This window comes from Pholcus phalangioides, unplaced genomic scaffold, assembly GCF_987345545.1.
Source record: "Pholcus phalangioides strain wild (caught in Gottingen) unplaced genomic scaffold, Ppha-v1.0 ptg000031l_1, whole genome shotgun sequence".
Taxonomy (NCBI): Eukaryota; Metazoa; Arthropoda; class Arachnida; order Araneae; family Pholcidae; genus Pholcus; species Pholcus phalangioides.
This window is the reverse complement of record NW_028301621.1, coordinates 1594399-1615322: the sequence shown is the minus strand read 5'-3', so window position 1 is coordinate 1615322 and position 20924 is coordinate 1594399. Positions and strand designations below refer to the sequence as shown.

At 39.6% G+C, this 20924-nt stretch overlaps 1 protein-coding gene across 2 annotated transcripts; it reads left to right on the top strand.

Moving 5' to 3' along the window:
- Window positions 1-404: 404 nt before the first annotated feature.
- Window positions 405-20170, top strand: frj (membrane bound O-acyltransferase domain containing farjavit). Of its 2 annotated transcripts, none has more exons than XM_089252824.1 (8): window positions 405-455; window positions 2230-2465; window positions 11817-11943; window positions 12042-12192; window positions 13995-14146; window positions 16814-17022; window positions 17263-17445; window positions 19332-20170. In XM_089252824.1, exons 2-8 carry the CDS (start codon window positions 2251-2253, stop codon window positions 19666-19668), a joined length of 1374 nt encoding a protein of 457 aa, XP_089108950.1. In that variant the 5' UTR covers window positions 405-455; window positions 2230-2250; the 3' UTR covers window positions 19669-20170. The 2 variants fall into 2 exon arrangements, with proteins under 2 accessions (XP_089108950.1, XP_089108951.1); XM_089252825.1 differs by lacking the exon at window positions 405-455 and adding an exon at window positions 643-730 and having other exon boundaries at window positions 19332-19755.
- The last annotated feature ends 754 nt before the right edge of the window (window positions 20171-20924 follow it).

Here is a 20924-nt window from a genome sequence, read left to right as displayed (position 1 = left end):
CAGTAATGCATCATTTCCCGCCATTGTGATTTTTCCGTAATTTCAACAATATTTGGCAACTTTGTTTGGTTTTGGCATCGTTTTTGGCGATAATTGGCGATGTCCCGTATTTCCCCGTATTTGGAATCCCGATGTCCCGTATTTCTCTCGAGGAAATATGGTCAGCCTAGTCATGATGCTTTTAAGACGGCCCTGATGTTAACTGCCGTTATATAATTTCTAAGTTCAAGAAGTAGTTTTAATTCTCGATTTTGGTGAAGAATAATAATCAAGCCTTCGATAATACGGAGAATAATACAAATAATATGGTATTGTCCCGGAATATACGGATCATATGGTCACATAATGATAAAAGGAAAAAATGATCGGCAAAAGGACGAAAACGCTATTGTCCGTCTTACCGTCAATCAATCATCTTGACAGTCAACTAGTAAACAAACAAGACTCGGAAAAAAGTAAGAAACAGGCTATTGTTATTTTTTCCTTATCATTAGTTGTGTTGTTTTCTGAAAGGCTCTCCTTGATATGGAGCTTATTTAAACGAATTAGCGATAAGTTAGAAGTTTATCCTGTTAACTTATCCTTCTTTATAGCTTATCCTTTTCGATCGATTATACAACAATCATTCGTGGGGAAAAAAACCAATTCTCACGTGATGCGACAATTTTCCTCTTGACTCAAAATAATCTAACATTTACTGCGTTATTAGCGATCGATCTTCTTCGGGCTGGTGAGTTCTTTAAATTATGTTTTATCATTGATTACATTAGGGTGGCGGAAAAAAAAATCAGTTTTGAAAGGGGCTGTTCAAGTATGCATAAGCATTTTGGCCATTTTTGACCCCCCTCCAACTTAGCTGAGCCAAAGCCTTTTGAGTGACCTAGAGAGCACAGGACCCGGTCAGTGAACAAAGAAAAGAGTGACCTAATGCATTTTAAAACAAACGTGTGAGTGAACAAAACAGAGTGCAAGGGTGATCCAAAGAGTTTGCAAACATGTTGGTTATCAGAAGGGTGATCTATACTGAGAGCAGGGGACCAGGTCAGGGAGCCACCAATAAATGACCTAAAGCAGGGGTTCTGAAACTGCACTGTCATACCCAAGTTCAGTTTTACTGTATCCAAAAATGTGAGCAGACCAAAATGAAAAAGACTCCTTTCAAAATGAATCATTTATTCAGTGTAAACAAATTCAACAATCACAATCCCATCACCCACTTCTCCTGTTCTAATCACCAGACTAAAGTTTTATTTTCAACTATTGACAGTTAATTTCTGTCTTATCACAACAAAGCAAAAAGATTAGCTCCCACCAAAAGTTCAGGTTTTCTGTAGACTTTACGTTTCACATTCTGGTTTTTCTTTTCCCAAATCATCACAAGAAATTCTTCTCGACCATTGAAACTAGGCATCAGGGATGCTTTATGGCTCATTGACACTCGTGATCCCAAGGAACTATTGTAGTCAGACACACTGACATCTCTCCAATGATGCACTCGTACAGGAAAGTTTCATCACAGGAAGTGTACTCTGAATACCAGTTGATAAAGGTCAAATGATTCAGTCAGCCTCGACATGAGATATATTAAACACTTTTCTTTCTCCTGGCAATACTAAGTTTCTGGGACATTTGAAAATGAGAAAATTTTTTAGTTTCGAGCCATGTTAAAATGCATCTGAACCCTTAAACTTACAAAGTTTCAGCCGATTGCTGAAGATTAGTACAAAACACCAATCATCATTAAATGAACTATGAACTAGCAAGCTTCCCGCTCCCAAAACGGGGGGGGGGGGAGACATTCTCTGGATTCACTTGCTTGCAAACACTCTAGGTCACTCTTTGGCTCACTCACGTGCTTGCATACTCTTTCGTTCACTCGCAATGCTTGAAAAATGTAGGTCACTCCCTGACCTAGTCTTTCTAGTCTTTCCCTGTCAGGGAAGAGTTGGATTTATGGTGAGCAAAACAACTTTAGCCGCTCTTCTTCTATTCTACTAATTTTCTTGACCACTCAATCCTCAAATTTGCCACCTTGCCTGCTAAGGCCCCATGTGAATACACCACCAGCACCTCCTATAACCACCCTGAATCAGCCCATGGAAGACATATTTCTAAGATTGTTCCTGAATGCTAAAGATTATTGTTGCAATGAGATATTATTTATGTGTTGAGATAGATAGACTTGAAAATGTTCTTGTGTTTTATTTCTCTTCTCTCTGTACAATTTAGGTTACGTAATCACTGGTCAAGATGATGGTCGTAGATGATATAATTTATATTTCGTTGCTGATCATTTGTGTAATATGCGGACCTTATATCAAATGCATCCCGAGTCCGAAAGAGAAGCGGTTGCTTTCGACGTTGATTGGACTGATTGTTGTGTTCATAGTTTCCGGACTTCACATAATTCACCCCCTCACAGTAACAATCGTAAATGCATTCATAATTCTAAACGTTGATAAGAGGTAAGTTTTCCGAATTTTTGATTCTAATTTCTTTGAGTTATTTTGAATTCTTCTTTGCATTCTGTCAGTAATTCATGCACATATTTCAGTGTAAATGCACACATTAATGCATGTATTAATCAAATATTTTTATTAATCAAAGTTTCAAAATGCTCAGAATAAGATAATTTAATTATAATCACATAATCAGTGGTAGGATTCAGTCATTTCATACCAATTTGATAGGAAACAATACCCAAATATTTTCCTTGAGTTCAGCGAATCGATTGTTGTCAAAATAGTAGCATAATCAGGTTTCTCTCCAAGGTGGGTGTTCAAGCAGCTGCCCCAATACAAGATTTGTTCAAGAAGTATCCGATCTTTATTCATAAAAATACTTGTATTCAGCTACAACAATATTACACTAATCTTCAAAGTAGTCCCCTTAGGCTGTCGCACACTTTCCCAACAGTTCTGCCCATTTTCAAAGCTCTTTTGAGATGGAAGGCAGCTAGTCTGTTGCATTCTGTATGATGTCTTCTCTGGATTGAATTCTTCTCTTTTTCAGAGTCATTTTCAGCTTGGGAAAAAGCTAGAAGTGACGTGTAGTGATGTCTGAAGAATAGTCTGACGAAGAACTTGTGTATTGTGTTTGACCAGGAAACTCTGTATTAAATGTGAAGAATAGGCGGGCACGTTATCATGATGGAGCTGCCAACAGGTCTGATTGTTTGCATCACAAAGGTGGTGATAGTTGTGGCGCGTAGTCCATACTCATGATGAACCATGCCACTGGAGTCAAAGAAGATGGTCAGCGACCATGACTTTGCTGTGGACCTACCTTGCTTTTTTTATCATCTGGGATGTTAGATGCTTCCAATTGTGATGGCTGCAAGTTGGTATCTGGGTTGTATCCATATAGCAGGACACATCACTTGTGATCACTGTACAGTCTCCAGTATGCCCTATGCGATCTCTATGGTTGGGTATTTTTGAACAAACCTTATGTGTTCGTTGTAAAACTGGTTTATAACTACCAGTTTTTAAATTATTTGAATCTCACCACTGCATATAATGTGTATAGCATGGTCGATTTCTTAAAGATGACCAATAACTTTGTACATTAATTGTAAGATGTATATGGAAAGCCATCCCCTTCCCTGATTCACCAAGAAGTTGAATGTGGTACAAGGTGTAACATACCTCACAGGTCATTTCTCATGTGTTGTTGAGAAATATCCTCTCCTCTATGTAGCCATGACTGAACGATCTGAGATTATTCTCATTTATTCTGAATGTGATTTTTTAATTAATGTTATTCCAGGGTTGTTTGGTTTAAACCACGTTGGTTTAAACCTTGGTTTTTTTCAAAAAATCAAATAAAAGTTGCCTAAATATAATTTTTTTCCTTGAAAAATATCATATGGGTTCATTATTAGCCAAAATGTTTCATTTTTACCACATTTTATATCCTTGGGGTACATTCTGATGGTATATCTTTAAATGACATAAGATTTTATAAGTGGTTTTTTTTAAAAGTCTCATAAAAGTGGCCAGAATATATATTTTTCATATGAAGTATCTTAGTTATTTAAAGTTATATATAAAAGCCAAAATTTTTCATTCTTACAACATTTTCTAACCTTCCTTTGGCTACATTCTGATGCTCTTTATATCTTTAGCAAATTCATGAATGACGATTGCATCACACATTTAAATATATAGGGGTTTATTATCTCAGAGGGTTTCTTTTTCCCTTCACAAAGAAGCAGCTACAGTAGTAGACACCATCATGCTAGGGGCAGGTGGTCCTATAATCCAATAAAGACACCAGCTGTCCTTAAAGGACAAAGACTAGTGGTTACATTACCTCATATACATTTTCATTTTCTTTCCCATAAGAAGTAGCACATCTAATACTGTATATCTCCCAGTCTTAATATTCAATAGTTGTTTTTTTATACTTTCACACACACACTGTTAAGCCCAGTTAATCAAGGTTCTACTGTATAGTAGTAGCAGATTTATGAAAAATAATCAGCTATATACGGGGTGATTATAATTTAAGATTTGATTCCAAAACTATACAATAATAAGTACTGATCAGAATGACTTGAAAATTTGCATGGATACTCCTGAAGCAATGGAAGTTTCTTTCGCAAAAGGAAAAAAAAATGCAAGTAGTGCAAAATGTGCAGGTAGATGATGCTGTACTTGGCCAGCAGTATAATCGATTTTGTGCAACCACATCGTTTTGGCACTTCCACAGCATGTGTGGATAGAACTTCTATCAAGATGCACATTGCAATACCAGCAAAGCAGCTGCTGAAAACCTTGACAAGATGCACCTTAACCCTTTTAACTTCTGGCTGTGGGGGGTACATCAAAATGTCATAAACAGTGGTCAGATTGCAAAATTTGGTGAATTGCAATCTCCAGACATCCCCTATATGTTAGAAGTTCCTTAGGAATATTAACGAGGGGGGGGGGCGTGTTTGGTTTAATAAAGCTGAATTGCAAGCACATCCACACTATGACAATGGCATACCCCGATTCTGTTGTCGAACAAGAATTTTTGTGCTTTCAACCTCATAGCCAGAACACGCGGTGGACAACATATTTAACATTTCGTAAGTAAGTTGTTATTTGTTCAATCACTTCGTTTTTTGTGATGTTTCCATGAATTATGAAATCGTGAAATGCTATAATTAAGGTATCATTCTGCCATGACTGGCTACCGTTTCCATTCTGCGAGCAAATTTCCCACATGTTGGATGATGTGTCATTAATTTTACATTTTAAAGTATTTTTTCCCCTTTATCAAATAAAATTGAATTTTTTCTGGAATGTTCATGTCAATTTTCAAGTCATTCTGACAATTGTTCTTTTTTTACAGTATTTTGAAATCAGAACCTTAGTTATAATCACCCTGTATATCGTAAATCATTGGTAATTAATCTGCATTATTTATGCTTCATTAAATACATTATATTCACCTAATTTTTATTACTTTTTGCAAAATAGCTTCCTAATTAAGTATACTGAAAGTAACTGGAGAAAAATCTTTATATATTATATGATTAATAACAACATTAAAAGAATTTTCAAATACACAGTAATCCATTGAGTTGAGCAAAAAATAATTAAATTTGAAAAGGTGGTTTTTGTTAAAATGTAATAAATATTTATTGATTAATTAGCATGGGAATAGTGTTAATTATATTAATAAACATTTTATTTTAGTTAATTATTGGAAGTTTGAATGATTTTTCAGAAATTTCATTGTTTTTAATGTTAATACCATTTAAATAAAACAAAAGAACCGGTTTAAACCAAAAAAACCCGGTTTTTTTACCAACCCTGGTTATTACCAATCACTTATCCTGTAAAGTTGGTTGTCGAAATAAGCATGCATAATTGACTACTACATTGTATTTTAATCTGTGGTTTATGAGGATGGGGTACTTAGCTTTTAGCCCAGGGTGGTAAGTTCAGAGGGTCCGCACATTTGAGGAATGATTGGTCAAGAAATTAGTGGAATGACAGAAAGGGTGACTGAAATGTCTCTCATAGTCAGACTTTATAATAGTCAGACTGAAGGAGCATTCGGAATTACACAATAGCATAAATACGCTTTATTCCAACATTAGTGCAATAGCTACGGAGAAACACAACCGACCGCCATGGCCGCTAGAACTCGAATCCCACAGCAATCGAACGGCGCGCGCTCATTGAAGCTCGCACTGTGCGCTGTTGCCAAGTCATACATATAAATATAACACATATATAACACCTTCCCTTCTAAAAGAAAGTCTGCACTACAATGCACGAGTTCAGTTACGCAACTCACTACACACCTAGTCTTTCAGGTGGTCGCCTGCGACGTTGTGATCGCCTCAGATGAGGAGGTGATGAATCAACAGCTTGAGGATTCTTTGCCTTCGTTGGTTCATTTCTGATGGACTCGGTATTCTCCGTCTGATCGGGCCCCTCTGATTTATTGGGCTGCTGGGATACCTCGGAACCAGCTGAACGCGAAGGTGACACCGAACGCCGTTGACGCAATTGGTCCCGATGCCGAACCACGTGACCCGAAGGAGTACTCACTTCCGACATGACCCTACCCCTTGAAGCGGAGACCGTTCCTGGCATCCATCTTGGGCCACTTGCGTAGTTCCTGCACCATACCTTATCCTCAGGTGCAAACTTTGGTTTGAAATCGGGATCCGTCGCCAGATGTTGACCCGGTTTCAACAGGTCCAACCTGCTTCTCATGACTCTGTTGAACATCGCCGTACCAGGAGCTTGACCAGTTGAGGAGACAGGTGTCATTCGATAGTGAAACAGAAATCTGTAAAGCCTTTCCTGGAAGGAGCCGCCCTTAATTTTCCTCAAAGCATCCTTCATGGAGCGCACCGCTCTTTCAGCCAACCCATTTGACTGCGGGTGATACGGCGCAGCTCGGACATGGATGACTCCGTTCCTACCAAGGAAATCCGAGAACTCCTGACTGGTGAACGATGTTGCGTTATCACTGACGATTGTCCTGGGCAGTCCGAATCTCGCGAAGAGGGATCGTAATGCAGCGACCGTAGCAGCTGACGATGTCGAAGACACCGGAATTGCTTCCAACCACTTAGTGGCAGCATCCACTACTAACAAAACGATGTGGTTATCAAACGGGCCTGCATGGTCGATATGAATTCTGCTCCAGGGCTCCGTTGTGGAAGGCCATGGTGCCAAGTTTGATGGAGCAGCGGAAGCTTCGACTTGACAATCGATGCACGAACGTACCAAGTCCTCAATGTCCTTATCAATATTCGGCCACCACACAGACTGTCTAGCCAAGGCTTTGAGAGCACCCATACCTTGGTGACCCCCATGAAGCTCCGACAGCACGTACTTCCTGTACTTTGGTGGCACATATATTCTATTCGCACGAATAATAATACCGTTTTCCACTGACAAGTCAGTTCGGCAGAGCCAGAAAGGACGAATTTCAGCCGTTACACGCCTGGGCCAGCCTTGTGCTATGTATCTCTTCACTTTCAACAGAACAGGATCAGCATCTAACTCCTTCTGGAAATGAAATCTGGTCACCGCGCCATCATCCATAGATTCCAGCAATAATATTACATCAGCAGGCGTTGGAGAATCAGTCACACTTGTCGGCACAGGTAGCCTACTGAAAGCATCAGCATTAGCATGAGAAGATCCTTTCCGATACACAATGTTGTACGAGTACCCCGATAGTACAAGCGCCCATCGCTGAATGCGAGAAGCAGCCATTGGAGCCACTGGTTTAGTCTCAGAAAACAGGCTCACTAGGGGCTGATGATCGGTTACCAAAGTGAATGTTCTTCCAAGAAGATATTTCCGATACCGTGTAACCCCGAAGACCAACGACAAGGCTTCTCTTTCGATCTGGCTGTAGTTCCTTTCCGCTTTCGTCAGGGATCTAGACGCAAAAGCAATAGGACGATCGCCCACAGCTGAGGGATGAGACAACACAGCTCCTACTCCGTACGGACTAGCGTCACACTCGAGACGCACTTCCTTACTTTCATCGAAGTGGACCAGCAACGAAGACGTAGACAATCTTCTCTTTGCTTCTTGAAAGGACTTCCTCTCCTGCTCAGTCCATTTCCAACATGAATTCTTATTCAACAACTTATACAATGGTGCTAGCATAGAGGACATATTTGGAAGGAATTTTGCATAATACGTCAGCAAACCTATGAAAGACCTCAGTTCATCCGCATTCTTTGGCTCAGGAGCTTTCTCAATGGCTTCCAACTTCGTTTGCACTGGATGTAGTCCTTCTGCATCGATTCTATGTCCCAGATATTCTACTGACGCCTGCATGAACGAGCACTTCGAGGGATGTAGCTTGATACCAGCTTCCTGCAAAGTACACAACACTTTGCTCAGATTCCTTAAATGATCCGAAACAGAGCTGCCTGTTATCAGCAAGTCGTCTAGGTAGCACAACGCATTTTCATGCCCTTGCAAGAGCTTGTCCATTTCTCTCTGAAAAATTGATGGAGCAGACGCTACCCCAAAAGGCAGTCTCGTGTACCTGAACAACCCTTTATGAGTGTTAATTACCAATAAGTCTCTGGAAGCTTCATCCAGTTCCAATTGACAGTATGCATCCGATAAGTCGATCTTTGAAAAAGTCACTCCTCCTGAAAGACGAGCAAACAAATCCTCGACCTTGGGTAACGGATACCTCTCGAGATCTGTAGCAACGTTGACGGTGAGCTTAAAGTCACCACACAGTCGGATCCTACCGTTCGCCTTTAGGACAGGTACTACAGGTGTCGCCCATTCCGATGATGACACTCGTTCCAGAACGCCTAAATCCAAAAGTCTACTTATTTCTTCTTCTACCTTCTTCTTATAAGCGTAAGGCACGGGACGAGCTTTGAAGAATTTCGGTGAAGCACAGTCTTTTCTTTTCAGACGAACCTTCACTTTTTTCAGCTTCCCGAGGCCCCCCGAAAACAGTTCTTGATGTTCATCCAAGACGGCCTGCAAGTCCCGTGACGAAGATTTCACGTCAACCTGGATCGTGTTTGTAGAGCCAGCCGAATAAATAGTGCTCAACACCCCTAGTTCGCGGATCCAGTTTCGACCCATCAAGATCAAGGAACACTGATCCACCACAAGGATCGGAAGAATTTCCAATTTGGATTCGTACTTTACAGAAACATCCATCGTGCCCACTATCTTCAGACTATGCCTTGTAAAAGATCTGAGCTTTATACGAGTGTTTTTCAAAGGTGGAAATCGACATCGGTGCTTCTTGAACATCGAATAAGGCATCACCGAACAAGGTGCTCCCGTGTCCACCTGCATTACCATAGGTAGCCCTTCAATCACGACTTGCACGGTACAAGGTGGTGGGAAATCAGAAATCGAGTTCAACGTCAACATATCGAACGCCGGAGACGAGTTATCCAGCTGGTCGACTTGATTCACTCTGTTCGCACAACGTCCTTGGCCTTTGACTCCAACACTCCATCTGTTCTTCACTGACTTGCATACTCTGGCTAAGTGTCCCGTCTTCCCGCATGAATGGCACGTACTCTTGGCAAACTTGCAAGTTGAGGACTTGTGTCCACTTGCACCACAAGAATAGCAGGAAAACATAACCTTGGCTTGTGACGGGTGATGACCTCTGGAACTTTTCCGTTGCTGCTTCGCTTGCGTCTGCTTTACAAACAGCACTTCCGCTGGAGACGTGTTGTCACCACGCAGGTTAGAGGCGTTTTTCGAGGCCGCTTCCATCGACATCGCGATCTCTGATGCCCGATCGAAAGACAGATCTCTTTCCGCCAACAGCCTTCTCTGAATAGCGTCATCATTTATCCCACATACGAGCCGATCTCGTAGCATTTCCGCTAAAGTATGCCCATAATTGCAAAACCTGGCGAGAGTTCGAAGTTCGGCTATGAAGGTTGGCACAGACTCTCCCGGCTTCCTACAGCGACAGTTGAATTTGAACCGCTCTACGATCTCCGACGGAGCCGGTTCAAAATGATTCCTGAGAACGTCTATCAATTCTGCTAGCGTTCGTTCCGTGGGTAAGGCTGGGGACACCAGACTCCTTATCAAGCCATACGTCGGCGCACCCACCAGCGATAGGAATATCGCACGCCTGCGGACGTCATCCGTAACTTCATTCGCAATAAAATATTGATACAATCGCTCGGCATACTCCGAAAACGGTTCTTTCGCGCGGTCGAATTCGCCGATTATACAGAAACCTGCCATCCGGAGCGTATGAGGAAATCGCTTGAAGAAACTAAGCCTACCTCGCTAGCGCTTGCTTCTATCTTTTTCCCGTCCTGCCAAGACGATGATTTTCAACTCCTGCAGACTGACGTTAGATCCCGTCCTCGTCGCCACTGAAATGTCTCTCACTAGACATTTATAATAGTCAGACTGAAGGAGCATTCGGAATTACACAATAGCATAAATACGCTTTATTCCAACATTAGTGCAATAGCTACGGAGAAACACAACCGACCGCCATGGCCGCTAGAACTCGAATCCCACAGCAATCGAACGGGGCGCGCTCATTGAAGCTCGCACTGTGCGCTGTTGCCAAGTCATACATATAAATATAACACATATATAACAGTGACAAAAAAATTTTTGCCCACGGATGATAAAACCAGAAATTTGCCTATGCCTAGGTCAGGTGAGGAACCTAGAAAGTTTGCATGCATGTGAATGAATAGAAAAGTGGCCTATAGAACAAGTGACTAGGTCAGTGAGTAACCAAAGTAGTGACTCAGAGATAAGGGACCAGGTGTGTGAGTGAGCTATAAAGTGTGCGAGCATGTGAGTGGCAAAAAGTGTCCTAGAAAACAAGTGAACTTTGGTGAGTGACCACAGAGTGTGTGCAATCATGTGAACGATGGAAAGAGTAAAGAGCGACCTAGAGAGCAAACGATGATCTCAGTGAGCAATCAAAAGAGGGACACACAGCATGAGCAGGCATGTGAGTGATAAAAACAGTATACAATCGTATGAATGACCAAAAGAGTGACCGACAGAGCAAAAGACCAGTCAGTGGCCGGCCAAAAGAGTGACATAGAGATGGCCGGTTCTGGAAATTTTTCAGGTGTAAGTGAATGATATTATGGTGATAAAAAAAATCATCCCTGCCCTTCAGTTGGCACCTTTAAAAATCGCTTTCATTCAGTTGGCACCCTAAAAAGTTGGCGCCTTCTGCGGCAGCATAGTTCACAGGATTCAAGATCTGGCCCTGCATAGAGAGTGTATAAGCATGGGAGTGACACCTAGAGAGAGCGAGGACAGTGACCAAGAAAGTGTGGAAGCATGTGAGAGTGATCAAAAGAATAACTTGAAGACAGGTATGTGGGGGGGGGGGGCAAGCTAGCTGTAGCCCAGGGAGGCTAATTGGATGAACAAGGTAAGGTGCCAAGAAAATTAAACTAGAATGGGAGAAGGCCAGTAAATTTTGTGCAGAAAAACCGTGAACCCATCTCTGGTTGTAGGAACCATAATGGTGGATGGAGCAGCCCTGGTGGTGGTGTTGTGATTTTACTTTATAGTACTTTATAGTGATTTTACCTCATATAGCCAAGCAGTATTGGAAACATTGTCCCACACCAGGTAGTGTCACCACATCTGGACCGCCAGCATGAGCACATGTAGCCTCTAATGGCCATGCTTAGCATTTAACATCAATTTATGAGGAGGGGGGTCTCATTGCTTTGCGTGGCCCTGAAGTACTCATTTCTAGCAAAACAGGCATATATTGATTTACTATATGTGTATGACGTTTTGACAAATACTCGGTGTAGTAACAAAGATTTTTCTTCCGTTTTCGTTTAGAAAATGCCACATCATTAGTTTTGTATTTTCATTCCTGTATCTGATGTTCTTTCGCCTTATTGGATTCTGTGGATTGCCTTCTCCGCCACCGCATACAAATGCTGTACAGATGATATTGACACTCAAGGTGAGTTATGACAGTATCTTTTACTCAAGGCAATTACATCTTCAGTCTTATATATTTTTTCAAAATGTTGTTATTTGTCCTAATTTTTTTCTTTGCAGATGGTGGGTTTAGCATTCGAAGTGAACATGTTGCAACTGTTGAAGCAAAACAGCGATAAGGGAAAATCTTTGAAAGAAAAATACACAAAAATCGAGCCTGGATTTTTTGATATTTTCCAGTATGCATTCTGCTTTGCTGGCGTGTTAATAGGTAAATATATGCTGTTGAATATATCCATTCATGTTTGAGACTATCTGCGAGGGTGTAATACTTGTCAGTCATGCTCCATACAGTAACGTGGCTGGAGCCATCAGCTGTGTGTTTTTTTTTCACTGATTAAAAATGACAAGAACTTTTATGGATGTATGTAGAATGAACTTATGTATGAACTTTTATGGATGTAGCCTGATGTATTTTTGACATTGACTGTGACTGAAGAAAAATCAGCATTAAATTTCAATTGTGTTGAATTGAGTCTAGCCAAGATTTATGGGGGTGGGGGGGTGGTCGTGAAAACTAGACAGGGAAATGAGGTTTTGTTATGATGCCATTGACAAGCAATTGAAAGCAGCTCTTTTGGTAGCTCTCATGCTTTTGAGCTCTCTAGTTTACTCTTTTGGTCACTCCTATAGTTATACACTCTCTTGGAAGGGTCATAAGAGCATTATGGGCCCCCAGGCAAAATAATTTTTCTGAGCCCTCAACCTGTTTCAAAATGCCTTTCACAAATTTTCATGCTTGCTCTCGAAAATTCAAACCAAATCTTATTTTTATGAGGCCCCAATACTATGCCTGGGTGAGCCCATGCATTGAGATGGCTCTGTCATTTACTCACACTCCCATACTTACACACTCGGGTCTGGTGCACCATACGCTAGATGAGGAAGTTCTCTGAGTTGACTGAAAAATTTTTGGAAACAAGTTTCAACCTTGGTACCTGTATAGCATGACATCTTAAGGTCAATAATTGTTCAAGGTCATAATTATTTCACACATTGTAACAGACTCACTATGATCAATATTTGTTATGGGCATCTTTTTCTCAGCCACCTCGTTGGGCATTTTGCCTGATGTGGCATTGTATTTGTATTTATAATATAAGACAAAAAATGCGTCCCAGGGAGCCGATTCGGTGCTTTTCTTTTCCACAGTAATCAAAAGCATTCTAGATAGAGTTACCGAATTTGAAAACTGAGAAAGGAGAATGCTTGTGCTTTCCCCAACTTTCACAACAGATGGTGCCACCATAATAACTTTTTCAAATATCAAGAAGGAAAAACAAAAAGAACAAATTGCAAAATATCTCCCTTCACTTATAATAAATAACTTATACCATCTGGTCAATTTAAGCAAAGAGGTTTTTTTTTGCAAAAAACTTTGTCTCATTTTTACATTCATTTGCATTTCTGCATAGCTCTACCCTGAACACCTCCACTTCAGCACGGGGCCCTAGCTGTTGGTGATAAAACAATAGCATTCTTAAAAATGGTGTGGTTTTCTTCTTCCAGAGCTGTATTTCTCACTGTTTTTTTCATGTTATTCCAGAGCAAGCTGGGCCATGGTTAGAATAGCAGGGCAGATGCTATTCTAACCATGGCCCAGCTTGCTCTGGAATAACATAATATAAAAGGCAACTTGGGTTCTTGTATTCTGAGAATTTCATTGGTGACTGATCAAAGCGTGTAAACACATGTAGGAAAAACACACAAACATTCATATCAACAAAGAGATATATATCTTAAAGTGGAGAAAATAATTCCCGAGCAAAAAAAAAAAGAAAATTAATTCTAGAAATCTGAAAAGGGTGAATTTCATATAACGTAGGTGGAGAGATGCTTGAGATGACATTATAAAGGAGAACATCTGGTAACCCTAATTCTAGAGTCGGGGCAAATTTATCATTGAAAACTTCAAAGTCTCATTAATATCAAAGGTGGGAAATAAGTTTGCTAAAAATTATTTTTTCGTAACATTTCGTGATAAAATATTTTGTAATTTATTTTTTTGTTTAGGACCATATTACAAATACAGAACTTATCACGATGCCTATTTTTCTCAGTATGCTTCCCGAGTGAAGAGCGAGAAATTTTTATGGGACAGGATCTATGTTGTGCCGATATACGTGTGTCTTTATCTTCTAGGTTCATATCTCTTTCCATTGGATGTAAGTGTTCTTTCTTTTTTCAAATGATGCTACTTGAACTCTTGCTAAAATATTTCTGTTATAAACTCAACTCATAAGCTCAATGGCATTTATTTATTTTTAGCGAAAATACTTGATTATTTTTATTTAAAAATAGCCGTTTTAACATTGAGACAACTTTAAAATTTAAATTATTTGATCTTAATAAAATATTTTAGAACTGTCTTAGCGATGAACAGAGGTTTTTATGACCATTCACATCATGCCAAAAAATGAGGGAAAATTTATCTGTCTCGTAAAATGTGAGACGATTCAATGGACTAAATGATGCCAGCCTCCACTCAATTTGAAGCTGAGCTGAATATATCTGCTTTAGGTCCATTCTGAGCTAGAGATATCTGCCTCGGCTTTATTTGCAGCTAATGGTGTCTGCCTCCACCTTTTTCCCAGCAGAAGGTGCATGCCTTTTCGCTTTATTCGCAGCTGCAGATGTCTGCCTCTTAATGCTCTATTTGAAGCTGATGATGTCTGCTCGATTTCATTTGCAGCTATGGATATGTGCTTCCGCTTCATTCTAGTCTGAAGATGTCTGCTTCTACTCCAGTTACTGTTCAAGATGTCCACTTTCACTTCATTTGTAGCTGGAAATGTCTGCCGCTGCACTTCATTTGCAGCTGGGGATATGTGCTTCTTCTCCATTCACTGCTGAAGATGCCCACTTTTGCTTTATTTGTAGCTAGAGGTATTGCCTCTGCTTTATTTGCTGCTGAAGATGTCTGCCTTGGCTGATCTGTGGATCCAAAAATAGGCAATGGCCCTTCCCAGGAACCTAAAATGAGGGGAAAATTTATGTTCCATAAAATATGGGATAATTCAATGAATCTGAACAATAAATCGACCCTACCAACACATCGCCCTAGACCAGTGCCTTTACAAAAACAAAGAAACCAACAAAAACGTTTTTTTCCACTTCAAGATCTTTATTCATTAACAACAATTAAAGTTAACCTTTAATAAAATTAGTTCGCTGGTATAAACACAATTCTCAGTAGTAATTTAAAATCAAGAACATTAAAGTTATCAGAGACTCGTAACAAAACCAAATGGAAGTCCATGTTGTACTTGGTTGTTACATTTGTCCACAAAACGCAATAAGTTGTGGGAAGTCTGCTGCAACAGTTTGCTAGTTGCATCTCCGGTTTGTTTTACATTGCTAAAAGAACCACTTGCTGACGCAATAAGTAAATACAAGAAATCTTTTCCCACTAGAGCTATTTTTATTCCAACAATTAAATTCACTGAATATTTATAAATTTTGTAAATTAAATTTCTTCCAGATTCTCAATATTTTAAAGCCTTTAGAATTAGAATCTTAGCAAAATAGTTCAATTATAAAGTTTTCGGGAGTTAGGAAAATAGTTCTTCCCGCATTGACAGATGAGTTATAGCAGGGAGTCCACATTTAGCATGTCGTGTTTCCATGATAATCAGCAGACAAATTTCACTGAACAAAGGGACCCAAGAATCCGCATGGAAACAGTTCCACACGCACATCATGGTGATAAAGGTGGGTAATCCACATAATCTAGAATCCTTTTTTGCGTGTCTGATGGCATGCGAGCAATGCAATCAGCACTTAGGCATGCCACCAAATTCACTCTAGGGTTTGTTGTTTCTGCAGAGCGATCATCTCGTAAGAGATCGGTAGTTGATCGATCTATGGATCTCCACTATTGAACCACATGACATTCGGATGAATGAACTGCAAAATATTGTTAAGAATAAAGCATAATGATGTGGGATGTATCTGGTTTCGGCTGAGAACTTTCTGGTTTTCAACCAAGATGAGAAAGACTAGATCATGCTATCTACAAGGTCATCAGTATGTACCTGGACCAACATTATTCATGTCGCATCGGATAAATCAGGATAGGATTTGCTAAGGTCACTGAAGAAACGCATATGCATCATCGGGTAATGAAGGTGTGGTAACTAAAGAATACTGCAGGTGCCGGAATAGCCAGATTTATGCATGAACAACACCGGCGAGCTCAATGATCGAGGAATCGCACCCGAGAGAAATTTTTGATCATTCTACGATCACTAGAAGAAACATTTAACAGTTTATGCTTGCCATATTTCAAACCAGGACCTGCCAGAAACAACGAGAAAGTGTGAAAGCACTGATTAGGACTATTATTGTATTATATAGGATGAAGTTCCAAGCCAAAGACCAAATGGAAAGTGCGAATGTGAAATAGCTCAACGAGAGAGCTGTATTTATACTAAAATATATACGCTTATTATCGGCCCGATTTGTTTACAGAAGTCAACCGTCTCAGACTGAAAACCATTCTGGAAAACACAATAGTAATTTGTATATTACAATGGCATTTGAAAAATTTGAATTTTCAGCAATTCAATATTGGCAATACTGAAACACAATGGGATGAACCTGCCAGGATCGCTGCCGCCAGCCTTCAGGAGAATAAAAAGTAAACAATTTCATATGTCTAATTGTGATTCACATACTATTTCAACAAAAATATAACTATATAAAAAATATAAAGGCCACACACAAACACTGGACATTTCTACCAGGGGTCCGTGAGATATATCACGACATTATTATAATTAATGCATTATATCGATATACTTTGATGTCTGTTTTTGTTTTTTTCTCTGTAGTTTGCATCCTCTGAAGAAATATTAGAACAGCCATTCTGGTACAGAGTATTTTACATGACTCCGATATTCTTCAACTTCCGCATGCGGATATATGTTGGTTTCATCCTTGGAGAATGCATTTGTTTGAGTATGGGCTTAGGAGCATATCCCGTTGATAGTAATCCACAGCCTGGGGCTGGACCAGTGAATTACGAAGTACTGGAAAAGATGTGAGTCAAATCTTTGCATTTGCATGCAGAACTCAAATGTTTGTAGCTTCAGGGACAAAATTGCCTTTCCAATATGTCTTGATTATTGAATTTGCCGCAATAATCATACTTCTAATTGAAATAGAGGATGATCAGATTTGTTTATATGTGATTTCATTGATTCTATCAAACACATCAAATTTAAATACTCTATTTGATCTTGTTGATTTTTGGTTTATGTATTTTTATTCCTATGTGAAGGGAAAATGATGTTGAAGACTGGTCAACCGTGCCATATTCTTTCGAAACCGTGAAGAATATTGACGAGTATTCAAGTGAGTTCCTGCCTACTATCAGAGAAGGTATTCGATCATGGAACAGAACGGTTCAATATTGGTTGGCAACCTTTGTCTACAAGAGGACATCTGGATCAAAACCAATGAAGTAAAGTTTTCTAATTTGTCTATTATAGCCAGTCATTGCTTTGCTGTCACCAACCTCTGCTTTTCTCCCTCTAAAATATTCCATTATATCTATGCTCAAAGGTGGATTTATATGGTTTCATTGCCTTCAACTTCGAGGCGCAAATGCAAGCCGATCTCGATAGACCTGAGTTGTGCTCGGTTTGAAAAAAGAAAAAAAAAAGGTTTCATTGCCTATGGGCTACACAAATTTTGCCACCCTTTTCTCATCCTAGTCTAGTTTTTTTTATCATTCATTTCTCAAATTTTCTGCAATGATCTATACCTTGCTTAGCCCCCACTGTGTAAATATGCCTCGGTCTCTAAGTCACTTTTTTGGTCACTCACATACTTGCTCATTTTCTTGGTCACTCTTTTCATTGCCCACTGACCTGGTCCAGGTGCAGATTCAGAAGGTAAGGTGATAGGGACAATCGCTCCTCCCAAGAGTCAAATACTATCTAAAAAAATTGGTCTGTCCCGTAAAATACAGCTTGATGCAAGAAACCTACACAATAAATCTCTCCACCCAACATATCACCCTTGATCTGATACAGAAGTAGAGATCTGACCTGGTCCCTAGTTCTGTAGGTCACTTTTTGGTTGTTCACTGACCTAGTCTCTTGCTCTCTATATCACTTTTTTGGTCACTTACTCACTCTCTAAGTCAGTGGTTCTCAACCTTTGATCTGTCCGAGGAGCTCGCGGTCTGGTGGAATTACTTTTTTGAGTGGAAGGCCCTTTCATAAATTCAACTAACAGGAAATAAATGGAGAGGAAATGAAATGATGAATCACTCCCAGCCAGTTTGACCGATCTCAGGGCCCGGTACCAGGCATGGCCCTGCTGTTGAGAAACACTGCTCTTGGTCACCTGCATGTTTACACACACTCTCTAGGTCACTCTTGCTTTTGGTCTCTCACATGCTTGTAAACAATCTAAGTCACTCTTTTAACTACCCACCAACCTGGTGCCTTTCCCACTTGGTCACTTTCTAGTCACTCACATGCTCACGTACAGTTTATACAGTTTTTGTCACTCACATGATTTTAAACTCTCTTGGTAGTCTGTTAGTCACTTGCTGACCTAGTCCCCTTACTCTCTCTGTCACTTTTTTTGGTCACTCACATGCTTGCAGACTCTCTAGGTTAATCTTTTGACTGCTCACCAACCTGGTCCCTTGTTTTCTAGGTCATTTTTTTGGTTGCTTGCATACAGTTTTGGTTACTCACATGCTTGCAAAGTATCTAAGTCACTATTTTGACTGCTCGCGGACCTGGTGCCTTGTTTTCTATATCACTTTTTTGGGTCACTCACATGCATGCATACAGTTTCGGACACTCTTATGATTGAAAATTCTCTAGGTCAATCTTTTGGTCACTCACTGACGTAGTCCCTTGAATGACAGGTCCTTCACCAGCCTGGTCCTTTGCTCTTTATTTCACTTGTTTGGTCATTCACAGACCTAGTTCCTTACTCTTTAGGCAGAGGTGGATTTATGGTTGTAAGAATTTTGCTGCCCTTCTCTCTGATTTCATTAATTTTCTTGACCACTCATTTCTCAAATTTGCCACCCTGGGCTACAGTCCATCAGGTTCCTTCCCACCCACTCTCCTGTAAATAGGAATCAGTCTATGTTCCAATATACATTTAAATTTTATGATTTCTCATTTACAGAAGGAAACACAAGAAAGAAACAATCAACTTCCCTGAAAAGTTGATCATTTCATTTCGCCTAACAGAGTTTTATACTCATAGTAATGATGCTCTCTCATTGAGATGCCATCATAATGAAGAAATTCATTGAAAAAAAAAATTGTTTAAAGTTCATTTTGAAACTGAATGCTGAAAATTTTCCTTACTTTCCAGAGTGTTTATTACGATGTCTGTTAGTGCATTCTGGCACGGAGTCCATGCAGGTTATTACCTCTGCCTCATGAGCGCTCCTCTGTTCCTGTTCGTGGAAACTGAAGTGGAAAGAGCTTTCCGCAAGAACGTTTCTGGCACTCGACTAATACTCTTCAACTGGATCTGGTGGATCATCAAGATGCAGTCTTTTGCCTACATGGGAATGGCTTTTTTGCTACTTGAAATAGGAGCAATAATTCATTTTTGGAAGTCAATATTTTTCATCGGACATATTGCCATATTAGTAATATATGCATTTGCATTTTTTTATAACAAATATTTGAGAAAGCGTTTATAGAAGCGCCATAACTGTTTTGTTTTTCTCTTCCCCCACTCCTTTGAGTACCCAGAGACAGTATTCACTGCTTATATTAGTGTGGAGCCAGTTCAGTTAAATTTCTTTTGCGGTGGTGATTAGCTGACATATTTGGTTATTTCCTTCACGAAGGATTTAAAGAAAATTTGTTTATTGTTTTACAAATACAAATGCCTCAACAGACAAAATGCCCAACGAGGTGAATTAAGCACCATTCCGTTTGATAAGTCCTTCGGCTGGACATTGTGTCTTGTATCACCAAAGTGTGTGTTTGTAAAATTAGTTGTAAAATTAATCTTAAAAATGTCGGAGGTAGCGGCAAACTTTGGCATATCTATACTGGCTCTGAAAGAGATTGTAATGACCGTTCTTTTTGGCACTATGTTTTAATTAACAAAGTTTGAAGAAATTTTTTTCGCCATATCTGTACTTAGCCAGACATTGCTGAATTAATATTGTGAAGAAGAAAAATTACACAAGCCAGAAAAAACAAATTGAGAAATGTCACATTTAAACTACTTTGCAGAATGGCGGTTTTTGTTTTCCTCTCTCAATGTGGTATTTCTCCTATTTGTTTGCTGCGTGTGTTTGAATCTGGGGGGGGGGGGGGGAAGAAACGATCACTTCTTCACAAAAGAGTGGGAGTAAAGGATCAGCTGTATTTTCCTGCACATAATCTGCAGATTCAAATTTAGTTATATCGAGAAAAAATACCATCGCACAGTCTGCAGTTGCATATGATCTGCATGTAGAAATTCCATTTATTATTGATGAAATCTTAAGGAATGGAAGGGGTTGTTTGTTACGATTTCGTAGAAAGATTACTGATTTTCTTCGCCTGCATCTATATGCAACCTATAAATCTAAAAAAATACCTGTATGTGAAAAATTAATTTAGAAAATATTTATTTCTATTTTAACCTTTCAGAAAAACAAAAGTTGCAGAGAGAGAAAGAGAGATAAGATGCAGTGTATAATACACATTGAAAAAACTATAATCCGCAGAGTATATGCAGAAGAATACGGTACTATTACAGTCTATGCTGCTTAATGCGATCACATTGGGACTGGGGGGGGGGTGTCTGATAATAGTAACCAAATGATAACTATATCCAAAAATCTTGTTTGCAATTATGTGACCATACATCCTATTTGGTGGAATGGGGTGTATGGTAAACAGGTATTGGTAATAAAGTTCAATTGTTAAATTTTTTTTATTTGATTCTAAAACTGGACTT